The sequence below is a fragment of the Odontesthes bonariensis genome, chromosome 15 (assembly GCF_027942865.1).
Source record: "Odontesthes bonariensis isolate fOdoBon6 chromosome 15, fOdoBon6.hap1, whole genome shotgun sequence".
NCBI lineage: Eukaryota > Metazoa > Chordata > Actinopteri > Atheriniformes > Atherinopsidae > Odontesthes > Odontesthes bonariensis.
In genome coordinates, this window is record NC_134520.1 from 12,088,507 (window position 1) to 12,102,934 (window position 14,428).

At 45.2% G+C, this 14,428-nt stretch overlaps 1 protein-coding gene across 5 annotated transcripts in view; it reads right to left on the reverse strand.

The window, feature by feature from the left end:
* Positions 1–14,428, reverse strand: part of szt2 (SZT2 subunit of KICSTOR complex) — a 104,001-nt gene that overhangs the window by 85,888 nt on the left and 3,685 nt on the right. For all 5 annotated transcript variants that reach the window (XM_075485002.1, XM_075485003.1, XM_075485001.1 and 2 more), the window contains exons 3-17: positions 12,930–13,103; positions 9,487–9,657; positions 8,967–9,089; positions 8,601–8,763; positions 7,938–8,044; positions 7,497–7,707; positions 6,972–7,142; positions 6,631–6,862; positions 6,405–6,534; positions 3,311–3,456; positions 3,028–3,180; positions 2,384–2,498; positions 1,727–1,932; positions 1,303–1,539; positions 65–143 (exon numbers count right to left, since the gene is read on the reverse strand). In XM_075485002.1, coding sequence (XP_075341117.1) covers positions 65–143; positions 1,303–1,539; positions 1,727–1,932; positions 2,384–2,498; positions 3,028–3,180; positions 3,311–3,456; positions 6,405–6,534; positions 6,631–6,862; positions 6,972–7,142; positions 7,497–7,707; positions 7,938–8,044; positions 8,601–8,763; positions 8,967–9,089; positions 9,487–9,657; positions 12,930–13,103 — 2,418 coding nt within the window. The remainder of the gene's footprint in view (positions 1–64; positions 144–1,302; positions 1,540–1,726; positions 1,933–2,383; positions 2,499–3,027; positions 3,181–3,310; positions 3,457–6,404; positions 6,535–6,630; positions 6,863–6,971; positions 7,143–7,496; positions 7,708–7,937; positions 8,045–8,600; positions 8,764–8,966; positions 9,090–9,486; positions 9,658–12,929; positions 13,104–14,428) is intronic.

The window sequence follows — 14,428 nt, forward strand, 5'->3', positions numbered from 1 at the left end:
TCAAAGTCACACCAAACAAGTGACAGCTGAATTCTGAGAGATGTGTTGTCCACCTGCTCTTTACCTTCATTGGCAGCTCCATCACCATGTTTACGATGCCGTCCCCACTCGCAGCAAAATGAAAACCATCCGATATGCGAATGCTAGAAAGTTAGAGAGAAACTTTAAGGAACCATTCCCATATTGCTGTTTTATCTTTCATTCAACCCACAGAGCTGTAACATCTGAGCTAAATAACACTGAAACAGATATATTTCTGGATTAATCACATAAGAAACATCTGAAAGCAGTTTCTACTGAGGAACTTTGTTCAGAATTCTTCCACAATGTCTCATATTTTCTATGTGGATGTTTGGTAACTGGTCACCCTTCTATTTCGGTATCATTTTCTGTCTGTGTATAAGCAGGTGGTGACCTGTCCAGCCTGCCCCCCCACCTCTTATCCAGCGTCTGCCACTCGGACCCTTTACAGAAGGGTCACAGAACTGACGCTGATCACCGGAACAATCCTGAAGCTGTTGAGAACAAATGTGTGTGCATCCCTACTGGTCGAACCGTTTCTTCCAACACAAACACGAGACAAAAGATCAGAATGAACAACTTTTGCTTTGAGAGGCCTCACTGGTGTTGTAGGGCATGAGCAGATTCTTTGAAGGCAAACTAAATTACATCACGACATACTCCAAACAGAAATTATTTTACCAATAATTTCTCAAATCCTGTGGCTCAGGCAGAGAGGCAGACAAGCCACCTCACAGTTGAGATGCCCGAGCCGTAGAATTCTGCTCAAAAAAGGATTCTAAACGTATAATACGATCACCATAACGAGCAGCTCCATCAGGCTGGGGGCTGCTGTCCACGTCCACGGACATCCAGACAGAGGTTATAGTGCGCTCTATTTAAAATTTAGAGCCTAGCCAAATACAAATAATGACTTATATAGTGAATGAATGTACATTTCAAACACACAGAGCAATGGGCTTACCTGAAGTGATTGAAAAATAATCTTATAAATAAGCTCAAAAAGTCATGAAATAAGGGATGTGAAAAGTACGCAAGGCAGCCGCAGAATAGATAGACCGGGTTCAGTTGTAAAAAATGTGTCAGAGTACACATTGGCCTGATGCAATAGTGACCTGCTGTTAAAAAAAAAGTCCACAATGTAAAGTTCGCTGAAACGTTCTCAGTAGCTGTTAGTCGCCCCCCCCAAAACAGAGAGCTCTGACCACTGCTGACAATGCTGTAAAAACACTGTTCAAACTGATAAATGAACATGCTTATAATCAAACCGTGTGAACTTACTCAGAGAGCAGAGACAGAATGTGTGCAATGGCCGGCATGGTGACGGCCGCTCCGTGGCTGCTCTGCACGGTCCACACCCACCGCCGGTGCAGGAAATAACGGGACAGTGAAGCCAGCGTTGAGGAGGCTGTGCGGTTGGCTGCCATGCTGAGGGGCACAGCACTACTGGAGGGCAGTGGAAAGTTCTCCATGTTGAAAATAAAGGGAGTCCTGAAGTCCAAAGGCAGCTTCTCATACCTGCAAATCCCCAGAATTAAACCACAGTTACAACAGGTGGTTAAATATTGGGAAATCAGGAATAAACTGGGAACATTGAGAATGTCATCGTAAGGAAAGCTTTATGAACCAAAGTGTCAGGTTTTTCATGCTTTATGACAAAGCATGGCTCTTGCTTTCGTAGTGATGGGTTATTTCATGCACTGACCTTATGAGCAGCTTCTCCAAAGGTTTAGTGAGCACAACCACACAGGGTCTGTCTGACAGAGCAGACTTGGCAGCAGGAATGGAGGCAGATTTGGAGGGAGAGGTATGGCCAACATTCTTCCTCTTGGTCTTTGGTGTTGCTTCTTTGTTCTGAACACGATGAGGGAAGCGAAGCTTGAGGATCTGCTCTCGCAGCTCATCCACAATCTGATGACAAAAGTGTGTGATGAGCTTCCAGACAAACGGGATTTCTGAGTGACTGTTCAGATGTATCCACCACCTGCACCAGCTGACTTTAATGGGTAAAGGAGCATGTAACACGTGCTTTACAAAAGCTTTAAATGTCAGTCCCAATCAGAAGATGATCATCCAAAGGAAGAAGAGAAATTAAGAGTATGGAGTAGATTCTGCATGGAAATGGTATATGTATTAAGACTTAAAACAAACATGCTAAGATCTAAGGCCCGCATGTGTGCAAACCTTTCACCGCTGGTTAAAACATCCCTGTATGCAATCCAATAAAATACATCATGACCCATAGAGTGGCAGTACCTGTCTCTACTACAGCAGACGCTCAACATTCTGATGTTAACATAGATCGAAGGAGCTCTGGTTTGGTTTTGATTGCTACGAACACTGTATAATTAACTTTCAGTACCTTATTTCTAACATGAGCTGGGGTGCCAATGGGGAAACCCAGGCGCAGAACCATGCAGGGGGTCTTGGAAATGAGACGGACGAGATAGAAGGAGGTGGGAGGCTGGTCAGACGAGCTGTTGAGTCAGAAATAACTCTGTATCAGATGTTCAGCTTAGCTGCCATCACACAAGTTTCCTGATTTAAAAGACCAAGAAGTGTGACAACATCAAACAGTAATACAAACGTTGCTTTGCTTGGGATGCTTTACACAACTCTACTAAGAGAGATATGAGCTGTGAGCACTTTCAGAAATCTCTTATATTATTGGATTCTGAGAAACAAGGGAAATAAAATCCCTTTGTTCGGCCATCCAAATGCTCTTGGGGTTCATGTGAGGTGGCCCGATTCTTGGTTGGGAACCAGTTAAATGTGTTTAATCCACCTTAGAGCACAGATACGTGGGAGAGCTTTCCATTTGCTCATTTATTTCGAGCACCATGATGATGATGACAACTACCACCAACTCCAAGCCAAATAAGATGTCATCACCATGAGAAACCAATTCTGGAATCCCGGTAATATCATGTTACATTTAAAAAACTCATTTTCTTTCATGCTCTTAATCCCCATCTGTACATAAACTACACATATCTGTTGTCATACCTATATATGAGTTTGACATAGGAGTAACCTTCCACCAACACAAAACTACTGCAGTCCTTCAGCAGGGAGGTGAGGGCAGAGTGGGAGATGCGACACTGGATGGTGCTGTACCGGCCATTGTTCCCCGCTGTGTGCAGGTGTTTGGGGACAGGCCTGAAAAGACACAATGAACCCGCAGCTTTACACTCACTGTTATTCCTTTACTTTTCAGACTTTATCCATCAGTACAACTTTTAGTTCAGGACAGTGCACATAGAGTCAGAGAAAACAATAAATTCCTCACAAGTCGTGTTCAAGGATAATGGTAATGCGATGCATGTGCAGCCATCTCTGCCAGAAGTTGGCATCCATGGAGAGGATGGGCTTCCAGTACGATGCAAACTGGGACTGAGACGAGTCTTTGGATCCACTGTGCTGCAGAGACAGGACCTGGAAAAAGGGAAAAGACAATGATATTTAACAGCTCATCTCATTTGTGTAACTTCAGGCCTCTGGTCTTTGAGCTCCGCCGTTCTCCTGCCTGTGGAGTACATCTTCACAGAGGTATCCTTCGCCAAAGTAGAAATACACACACACTACTCCTCACTCACACTTCTTTGAGGGCGGTACCCCTTCTTTTCAAGCTTGAGTCCTCCACCAGAGAACTGGGAGCTCAAGTGCTCCACCAGAGAACTGGGAGCTCGAGTCCTCCACCAGAGAACTGGGAGCTCGAGTCCTCCATCAGAGAACTCGGAGCTCGAGTCCTCCACCAGAAAACTGGGAGCTCAAGTCCTCCACCAGAGAACTGGGAGCTCGAGTCCTCCACCAGAGAACTGGGAGCTCGAGTCCTCCACCAGAGAACTGGGAGCTCGAGTCCTCCATCAGAGAACTGGGAGCTCGAGTCCTCCACCAGAGAACTGGGAGCTCGAGTCCCCTACCAAAGAACTGGAAGCTCGAGTCCTCCACCAGAGAACTGGGAGCTCGAGTCCTCCACCAGAGAACTGGGAGCTCGAGTCCCCTACCAAAGAACTGGGAGCTCGAGTCCTCCACCAGAGAACTGGGAGCTCGAGTCCTCCACCAGAGAACTGGGAGCTCGAGTCCTCCACCAGAGAACTGGGAGCTCGAGTCCTCCACCAGAGAACTGGGAACTCGAGTCCTCTACCAGAGAACTGGGAGCTCGAGTCCCCTACCAAAGAACTGGAAGCTCGAGTCCTCCACCAGAGAACTGGGAGCTCCTCCACCAGAGAACTGGGAGCTTGAGGCCCTTTACGCAGTATCTTAGCTCTTCTGGACAGAGATCTGATGTTGTTCCTGGGGTCTGCTGGAGCCATTCTCCCAGTTTGGGGTCACAGCCCTGAGTGTCGACCAGCACAATGCTGGTTGGTTGGCCATCATCCTTAGCCTGTCATTCTCTCCCATCTTGACTCTGGGATTTCTAACCCATACTCAGTACAGCTGTTCTTGTGCACTATCCCTGCTACTTGGTTATAGCGTTCCATGTATGCCGTACCTGCCTGCATGCTACACCCTGCTACTATGCACCACAGAGGCCTCTTTGCACAGCCTGCACCCGGGGTGCTGTCTGCTGTCGCAGCCTCTTACGTTCTTGTTCTCAGGGCCTGTTCTTGAGCTGCCATGATTAGCTCCTCTGTGCGCTCTTTCACAGCAGCCTTTTCTAGCCACTGATAGGACTTCTCAATATCAGCCACTTGGTCAGTCTGTCAGTGGTACATGCCACGCAGAGGCTCATCCTTCCATGGTAGTTCCTCCTCTTCCTCCCCACCTCCTCTTGGTTACCACAGCCTGAGACGCTCACTTAGCAGTTCATCAATGGGGCCGTCTTCCTGATTTATTCCTCAATCTTTCATTGTTTTGTGATCACCTTGCCTCTTTTTGATATAATTGATATAATTATTGAATAATTAGTGTTATTCTAATGCAAATAATGAATGAGTTGGCATGGTCAGTATGTTGAAATAATGAAATGGCAGTTTGTCAGTGCTTTTTTCCCCACTTTTTTTCACACGACTGCTATGTGGCTACAGCTCCTCAACTTTCTGATCTTCACTGTTCAAATCTGCAACAAAGAGGTTCGCGGATGCACATGCTGTGCAGCTGCTACCAAGCTGGCACCAAGCTGCTACCAAGCTGCTACCAAGTTGCTACCAGGCTGCTACCATGCTGCTACCAAGCTGCTACCATGCTGCTACCAAGCTGCTACCAAGCTGCTACCAAGTTGCTACCAAGCTGCTACCATGCTGCTACCATGCTGCTACCAAGTTGCTACCAAGCTGCTACCAAGCTGCTACCAAGCTGCTACCATGCTGCTACCATGCTGCTACCAAGCTGCTACCAAGCTGTTACCAGGCTGCTACCATGCTGCTACCAAGCTGCTACCATGCTGCTACCATGCTGCTACCAAGCTGCTACCAAGCTGCTACCATGCTGCTACCAAGCTGCTACCAAGCTGCTACCAGGCTGCTACCATGCTGCTACCAAGCTGCTACCAAGTTGCTACCAGGCTGCTACCAAGCTGCTACCAAGCTGCTACCATGCTGCTACCATGCTGCTACCATGCTGCTACCAAGCTGCTACCAAGCTGCTACCAGGCTGCTACCAAGCTGCTACCATGCTGCTACCATGCTGCTACCAAGCTGGGCACCAAGCTGGCACCAAGCTGCTACCATGCTGCTACCAAGCTGGGCACCAAGCTGGCACCAAGCTGCTACCAGGCTGCTACCAAGCTGCTACCAAGCTGCTACCATGCTGCTACCATGCTGCTACCATGCTGCTACCAAGCTGCTACCAAGCTGCTACCAGGCTGCTACCAAGCTGCTACCATGCTGCTACCATGCTGCTACCAAGCTGGGCACCAAGCTGGCACCAAGCTGCTACCATGCTGCTACCAAGCTGGGCACCAAGCTGGCACCAAGCTGCTACCAGGCTGCTACCAAGCTGGGCACCAAGCTGCTACCAAGCTGGGCACCAAGCTGCTACCAAGCCGCTACCATGCTGCTACCATGCTGCTACCATGCTGCTACCATGCTGCTACCAAGCTGCTACCAAGCTGCTACCAGGCTGCTACCAAGCTGCTACCATGCTGCTACCATGCTGCTACCAAGCTGGGCACCAAGCTGGCACCAAGCTGCTACCATGCTGCTACCAAGCTGGGCACCAAGCTGGCACCAAGCTGCTACCAGGCTGCTACCAAGCTGGGCACCAAGCTGCTACCAAGCTGGCACCAAGCTGCTACCAAGCTGCTACCATGCTGCTACCAAGCTGCTACCAAGCTGCTAACAAGCTGCTACCAAGCTGCTACCAAGCTACCAGAGCATCATGGCATTGCCAAAGCTCCCAACCGTTGGGTTAAGTATGATCAACAAAGGAGTGCACAGTACCGGGGTGGTAGAGCCAGGAGGGATGTAGAACAAAGGAACTCCATTTTTGGTGCTCTCTGGAATCATGTAGTTCTCAGGAATCGAGTTAAATGACTGGAGGTGCACCAACATCTGATCAGTCTGGTTGATGCTAGAAAGATACACAGGAGATGGAAATGTACAGCAGCTCATCCAGCATTAAAATCTCCTGGAAGCCCCGTTTCCCCTGCTGACAGGTGTGCAGTACCTCTGCAGGGTGTTCCAGAAGCGGCGGATGACAGAGGTGCGGAATGGGCTGGTAATGGGCTTCCTCTGGGTGCAGCTGATGTCATGAAGAATGTCGTAGCTTCCCTCCATGGTGACCTCCACCCGGGTGGTTCTTTTGGAGGGGTCCAGTGGCCAGGAGGCAGCTGCGAGGTACTCGATATGCATGTTGTGTTTCCACAACAAAACCAACTTTACCTCCAGCTGAGTCCCACCTTAATAAAGGAGAGGCTTCATTCTCAATAAAGAAAAACCCTTCATCACGTTGCTCAGATCACTGATGTTGCACTTTCTGCACTGTAAACCTTAAAGGCAGACGCTTACCTTTGGTTAGGCTGATATCTCTGATGGTGTAGCCCTCTCTGAGTCGCACTGACACCACGCTGATTAAATGAGCATGGACCTCCTTCTCTGTGTGCTTCTTCCTCCTCATCACCAGGGCAGGGTTACCACTGGCTGACACAAGGTGCTCATTGAACAGTTTGGGCTGAGAAACTACAAAAGCATCCAATAGTTAGTATGATTCCTCATTTTAATCCCATTACACTACTAACAAAGCCAATAACCATACAAAATAAAGGCAGTTGCATTCAGAAGCCAAGATTTGGATCAAAGAACTGCACGCACATGCACGCACCCATGTAATGTATGTTTTACATGTTCAACGTGTATACCATGCTGCTTAGAATTTATACACATGCAACTTTCAACTGTTCAGCTGACATCATCTGGGATTAAGCATTAAGCATAGACATAGAACAGAAGCAGGAGCACCAGAGTTCCAGTGAGACCAATCATTTCAAATACAGAGTCAGGAAGGGAAGAGTAGAGGATGCAGCGTTGTCTCACCACAGAAATACTCAGAGTTCATGGACTCGGGGGTCTTGAGGAAGGAGTAGGTTAGGAAGGCCTTGTGGTAAACATTCATCTCCCGGCTGTCTCGGTTTACCTCAGGACAGCTGGGCAAGTAGGAGCCAAAGGTGGCTAATGATATGAACTTCATCAGCTCCACATTTGGGATGTAGCCAAAACTGCAGTCATATGAGTATGCACCACCAACCTAGTAAGGGACAAATCCAACTTAAAAACATAGTTTATATGCAGCTTATAATTATCTCCTTTCACTATGTAATAACATTAGGAGACCACAGAATCCAGCTTAACAGTTCTTCCAGTACAAAGACATGCAAACCATCATCTTTAGAAATGATATCCTCGTTTTCAACATATTCAGGATGTGAGCTTGATGAAGAACTAGAGCTCAAAACTCAGAGGTCTTCTCCCCTGTACCTGCACAAAGGAGCATGCAATGGTTCCACTCCTGAGCTGGTTCAGCAGCGTTTCACACACAGCTACGTCAGGAACACTCGTCACTCCATCTGTGATAATGATGATGCCTAGATACACACAAGAAAAATCAGTGATGAGGGGGGATCATGTTAAATCATGCTAAAATAGAGCAAAAGCGATAAACTCATACAGTAACTCAGCAGTTATTAGAATGGAAGCCCAATCTAAAGAAAAATCCAGCCTCCATTTCAGTCTCTAATGAAAGCTGAACTTTGTTTTTATTCCTATTTGAGCTTTTAGCTGGCATCAGTGTGTCTGAGGCATGAGGACACTTCTCATCTTCAGTTCCTACTTCACTGTTTGGGACTGCATCTTAAGAAGGGAAACAGGTGGAGCTGCAGATTTGTTGTAGGGCTCCAGCCCCCCCGCGACCCGACCGACGGATTCATCGGGTATAGAAGATAGATGGATGGAATATCTAGACTTTACAAACTGGTTTTAAGAAATAATTCAGCACCTCAACACGGGAGGAATGCCTTTTTTTTTTAAGTTATAGCTTAAATTTATTCAAATAAATTGTTTGTTTTTTGAATGATAATAAACTTTTTGGCAAACACTTGACTGAGAGCATAACTGTCAGCTCGGGACATAACACAAACCTACCTGCACTGGAGTTTGGGGGCAGCAACTGGAGGGCTAAGATCCCCTGGCGCACCATGCTGACAAGACCCATGTCAGCTGACACCATGGACATACCCGGCTTCCTGTGGAGTCGGTCTTCCAGGTTATAACTATGATGGCTTAGGCTTTGTGCTGGCTCCATTGACTACAATGCAAAGTAAAAAACAAATTCATCAGGAATTAATTGAATCAATAATGCTAAAGCATTGTCAGGTATGTGGAGCTATCATGATATGACACACAGCATCTGTCACCTGGAATGATCAAAGCCCCACTGTCCATCATCGATGGGAGGTCCCACCTTTGCAACATATCTAAAGATAAGTGCGCGTGTACACATGCACATACCTTTTCCTGCTGCTGATGTAGGACTTCTGCTATGTTGCTCTCCAGTGCTCTGAGCTGCTGGTAGATGTGGTGTAAGAACTCATTAAGGTCTGTTCTATCAAGCTGGCACCCTTGGACCAAAACCTGGAAGAGAAATCCAGACTGTCAGAGAACTGCAGCATCTCCAGTGGCTTTACATCCTGTCGAATCAGTCCGCAGAACCTGCCATCTGAACAGTAGCAGTGCAGAAAACCACCACAACCATACCAGAATCACACCTTGAATTTCATCTCAGTTCAACTGCAGTGACGAACTGCGATAACCTCTAAAGTGTACCATATGACCCAGAAAATAGTTTCCTTTTGAATTATCGTACAGATATGATGTCACTGTTGGGCATGGTTACACAGAAGTGAAACGCACTCTTTCTCAGAGAGAATCGCTGCTTTTTATTTCATGTTATGTCCGTGTTAAAGGAATTCATTATTCCTTCTTTATTAGACTCGAGACAGGTGCACAAAAAAGGATGAAATAATGTAACCTGATGTGAAGTGAGGCCAATAATTGATGAATAGGCCAAAATGGTGATGAAGATCTTGGGCTTGAAAAGCTGATCAGTTCCAGGGACTTTGAATGGTTGAGCCAGCCCTGCGAGACACCTGGACAGTGCATGGAACACTTCATCAAAGATCATCTCTCCTGTGCCATCATCCTGCAGGACACAACACAAAACACGCTTCAGATAGGATGAACTATTATTGCCAGTTAGGGACACATCTCATGGCAGAGCTGTAGGCATCTTTCAAGCAGCTAAGTGTGTTAAACAGAGAGCGGACACCTTGTCCCCACAGCTGTAAGTGTACTGAAAGTATTTTTTTATTAAACACTACCATTACCCTGTTCTCCAACCATTTTTACAAAAAAAAAAAAAAAAAAAAAAAAAGACTAAACGCTCAGATTCATTTTGTGTATGGGATACTCCCCGGGGTGTGTAGCTCTGAGTGATTCATATATACATGGAAAAAGGAATAAACTACTGAGAGAAAAATAACATTCATTAAAAATATGACCTGACATGAATAACAATAAGCAACATTATAAAGTTGGCTTAAATTGATCAGCTTTTTTGAGGCAGTTGATCAATTCCTAGTGCTGAGATGATGGATTTGCATGCTGATGTCACATCTAATGCAGTATGCCCTCACTCAACAGGTCTCTAACATTGACTTTGGCTTTTTGACTAATTATTTAGTTTCATATCTATATATATATGAATTATAAAATGATCCATTTACATATTATACAAGCTTATTTAAAAAAAAAAACAGTTACTGTATCATCTGAATCAAATTTAGAAAAAAATTGAGATAATTTTGAATAAGATGCCAACAACATGTTTCATAAAGTTTGTGACAGGAGGGTGTTTATCCCTGTGATGGATGAACATTCCAGAAAGGTCTAAGAACTAAAGAGACAAATGGTTGTAGTTTTGAAAAGATAAGCCCAATAGTTTAGAGCAGGGGTGTCAAAGTGGTCCTTGAAAGGGCCGGAGTGGCTGCAGGTTCTTGTTCCAACCCTGCAGCAGCACAGCTGACTTGTTTCATCCAATCAACTGAACTGGTTAAGACCTTCAGTGCAGACAGTTCAGTTGATTGAATGAAACACCAGCCCTCTGAAAGGTTCCAGGGGCCAAAAATCTAAGGGTGGTGAGGACCTGGACGTGTGGTGGAATTGGGTTTGATCGGCGTGTTTCTCTCTGGAGTTGTGGCTCTAGCAAGCTGAATATTTGCAGCAGCACAGTCCTTGATAAACTAAATCGTGATGTCAGCCATTCGTCTGTCTCAGCAGGATATCTACACAGTCTCTGAACACACGCTCTCTTCCAAGAGCCTAAGGCATCCAAAAGTAGCAAGTCAGCCGCTGGTTACACTTCTCATTGGCCTTGTTATATACAGAGTCAAATTAACCTTCAATTAGTGCATAATTTAAGTCAAACAGAATAATGTCAGCATCATTATGGGGTATAATGTATATATTTATTTATGTTTGCTTCAAAGTAATTAACTATACAATCCATTAGTCAAGCAAACTTGATTGGAATAACAGCGGACTATTTTAGGAAACTCCTACGACAGGTCTGGATCACTCGTAAATTCTGTTCGTACCTGAATGAAAACGTAAATTACGAAAAGATTGGTGAATGCGCAAATTCTCTTAAATCACTCGTAGGCACGACTTAACGACCATAAATCAGGCTTAATGTGCGCATGCCACACAGAGGTGACTCAGCCCCGACCCTCTATGCCAGCATTACACCTCCAGACATGACACAAGGAAAAGGCTCGTCTGGAGTGTAAATAATGGACTATTCAAAGTCTTTCAATTTTATATTGAAGAACATTGGGCCTCATGCAGCAACCGTTCGTCCGCACAGATTTGTTCTTAATTATTCTGAGAGGGAACAACGGCGCGTTAATGAGGTTGGCTTTTGTTGCGGCAACAAGGCCCAACCAAACTGCCTTCTCTGGGCCAAAGCTCATTCAAACGGTCGGAGCCAAAGTGGAAAACTGTTCTGTGGTCAAATAATTGAAATTCAAATTAATTTTTGCATATCATGGATGCCGCATAAATCCGGACAAAAAAAGCAGTGGAACCATTTTGCTTGTTATCAGTACATGTGCTCTATCCCAACATTTAGTAAATGTGTTCAAGATGAGCTCATATTTTTCATGAAGTAGAGTAATACCTCACTCTCAACATTTGATGTGTTTTCTATGTTCTATTATGAACAAAATATTTGCAAATCATTGTACTCTGCTTCCATTTTCACAGATTTCCAATTTTTGGGGAATTGGATGAAATTTGCCGTTCAAAGTTGTATGGGTGCAACAAGAGTGCAACAATACACATTCCGCTCCCACTATGAGCAATTTACAAAGCAAAGCAGTGAACCAAAGCAATGGATTTATGTTTAAGGCTGAAGTTGTACTATGAGAAAAAGCTTCCTCCTATCTTTTAGTTCGCATAACATTGTCTGGCTAGTCAGGTTGTTTTTTTTTACTGTCTAAACTCAATTTCTCATAACATTGAATGGCTGGTAAACAGAAATAACATAAATAGCAATAGCATCATGTTTTGAAGTCAGACAACTCTGGGCCAGCTTCCTGATAGTTTTCTTGCTGCATGAATAAAGGTTTTGTGTTAATTGTCTCCAGCGACTCAGAGCCTAATTTTGAGAGAATTTTCTTATGGCGCGTTTCCACTAGCTCACTTCGGCTCGGCGCGCTCTTTGCGTGTTTCCACTAGCACGCAGTACCTGCAACCGGGTACACTTTTGGTATCACCTCAGCCCTGGTTCCAAGCGAGCCGAAGCGTTACTAAAACGTGACGTCAGCCGACTGCCTTCCACCGATTGGCTGATGAGTGTCGTCACTGGAAGCGTCATAACCGCGCAACGACCGACTAGAATGTAAATAAATACAAGACTCAAGACAAGACTCCACATTTTACTGCTTCAGTTTGTCCTGCTACGAGATGGCTTCGCAGAGGAAATCCACTCCTTGGTCGGTCGAGGAGGTTGTTCTGGTCTTCCGGATTTGTACGTTGCTCGGCGCCGTGTAAATGACGTCACGGAGGTTTAGCGCAGCCGTGTTACGACGACCCCGCCCACATCGAGGAGGCACGAAGTGATACTCGGTTGTAAAGGAAACACAACCAAACCGAGTCGTGCCAAGCCGTGCCGAGCTAGTGGAAATGTGCTATTAGACAACTTGGTTCTTCCTTCGAACTAAAGACCTCCAGCTGAATTGCTGTGATTCAGAGGCCAGCTTCCACTGGAAGGGGCGAAGGTGACGGGATCTCATTGTTTTTTTTATTTTTATTTATTTTTTTAAATCAGTGGCCAGACGTCCTCTGTGTCGTTACTGTTACACGAGATCATTCAGGTCGTAATCCACCAACCAATAGTGTGCATTTATATCTTACCACAATCCCTGTGGAGGGGCTGAGGTCCAGTTCAATGATGAAGCGGTACCTGCGGGCCAGGAAGGTGGCCCGGGTAGACGGCATCAGTATGCAGGGGTACATGGCAGGGGAGAAATCTGGTTGCCATCCTTTAGGTAAGATGCTCAACAAGTCCAGTTCATTCTCTGAGTTCAGCTGTAAAGAAGATGAGAGCGTCACAAGGCATCAGTTATTGTTCACAAAATTTACAAGAAGACCGTGATAAAAAAAAAATAAAAAAAAAAACATTTCAGCTTCCAGGTACTTTTTCACCCCCTTTATTTTCCTAGGTTTTGTTACCTTGACACCATTTGCTGGCGTCACATAGTTTGACGATGGCGTCTCTACATGGGGCACATAAAACTCACCACTGCTTCTTCAGCATATGTTGTTACTGTCACATGCCATAGTGCTTCATTGGCAGAAACCTTTTCATTCTTAACTGTCATACATAACAGGTTCTACATGCTGTAACTTTAGAATGAAAGAGAACCTTTTCTGGAGCAGTTTTCACAGCTGCTTTACTTCACTGGGGCTTAATGAGTTGTCACAACCAAAGCTACATTCAGAATAATCAGTCACACATTTGACTGTGAGGGCACCCTGTATGCCAACATGTAACTGGGAAAAAAAAACATTACACAATGAGAGTCGAGCTCAGTCTGCCTGTAGAATACAAGTAAGAAGCCAGAATTCATCCTGCCACTGCAGCAACACACCACAATCAGCGGTGTGATATGTTCTGTGGGTGGCGTAATCTATCCATCCATCCATTTTCCAAACTATCGTGTTCCAAAAGCAGTTTCCAAAATGTTGTACAGTCATGTGAAAACGGATGGGGTGTAGATGAAACCAAAAAATGTGTTCCGTAAGAGGCCTCTTCAACAGCACGGGTCATTTCTGTCAAAGCAGGAACAATACACAATGAATACGTAATGAATAATAACTAAAAGAAAAGCTAATTGTCTTTATTAATCAGTGATGGGAACTGAGAACTGATTCCACATGACAACCAGTTCCAACTGTTCCAAAAATGGAATGAAATCAAATGTAAATACTTATTTATCCCACTGGGAAATGATGTTGTTCCAATATATATATATTTGTTTCATAATGAAGAGTTTTTGCTGCTCGCAGGAAGGACCTCCCGTATCTCTCTGTTACAGCAGAGCTGAAGAAGCCTCACACTGAACTCACTCGGCTGCTTTTGTTTTTAACAGGATGTTATTGAGAGGAGGAGCAGTCTTCCTCTTTATGTTCATTAACATAGTCTGTCATTTCCCTTCTTTAAAGCCTTGATGTTGCATTTCCAGTCCAGTCTGCAGTCCAGCTGGACTCCCAGGTGTCTGCATTCAGGCTTCTGTCAGACTCATCCTCTTTCACCTTCAAAGCAGTGATCTTCTTGGTCCCTGAGGTGAGGTATAAGGTGTATATAAGGTGAGGTCCCTTCTCTCTCACCTTATCTTGCTGGAGCTTTCTTT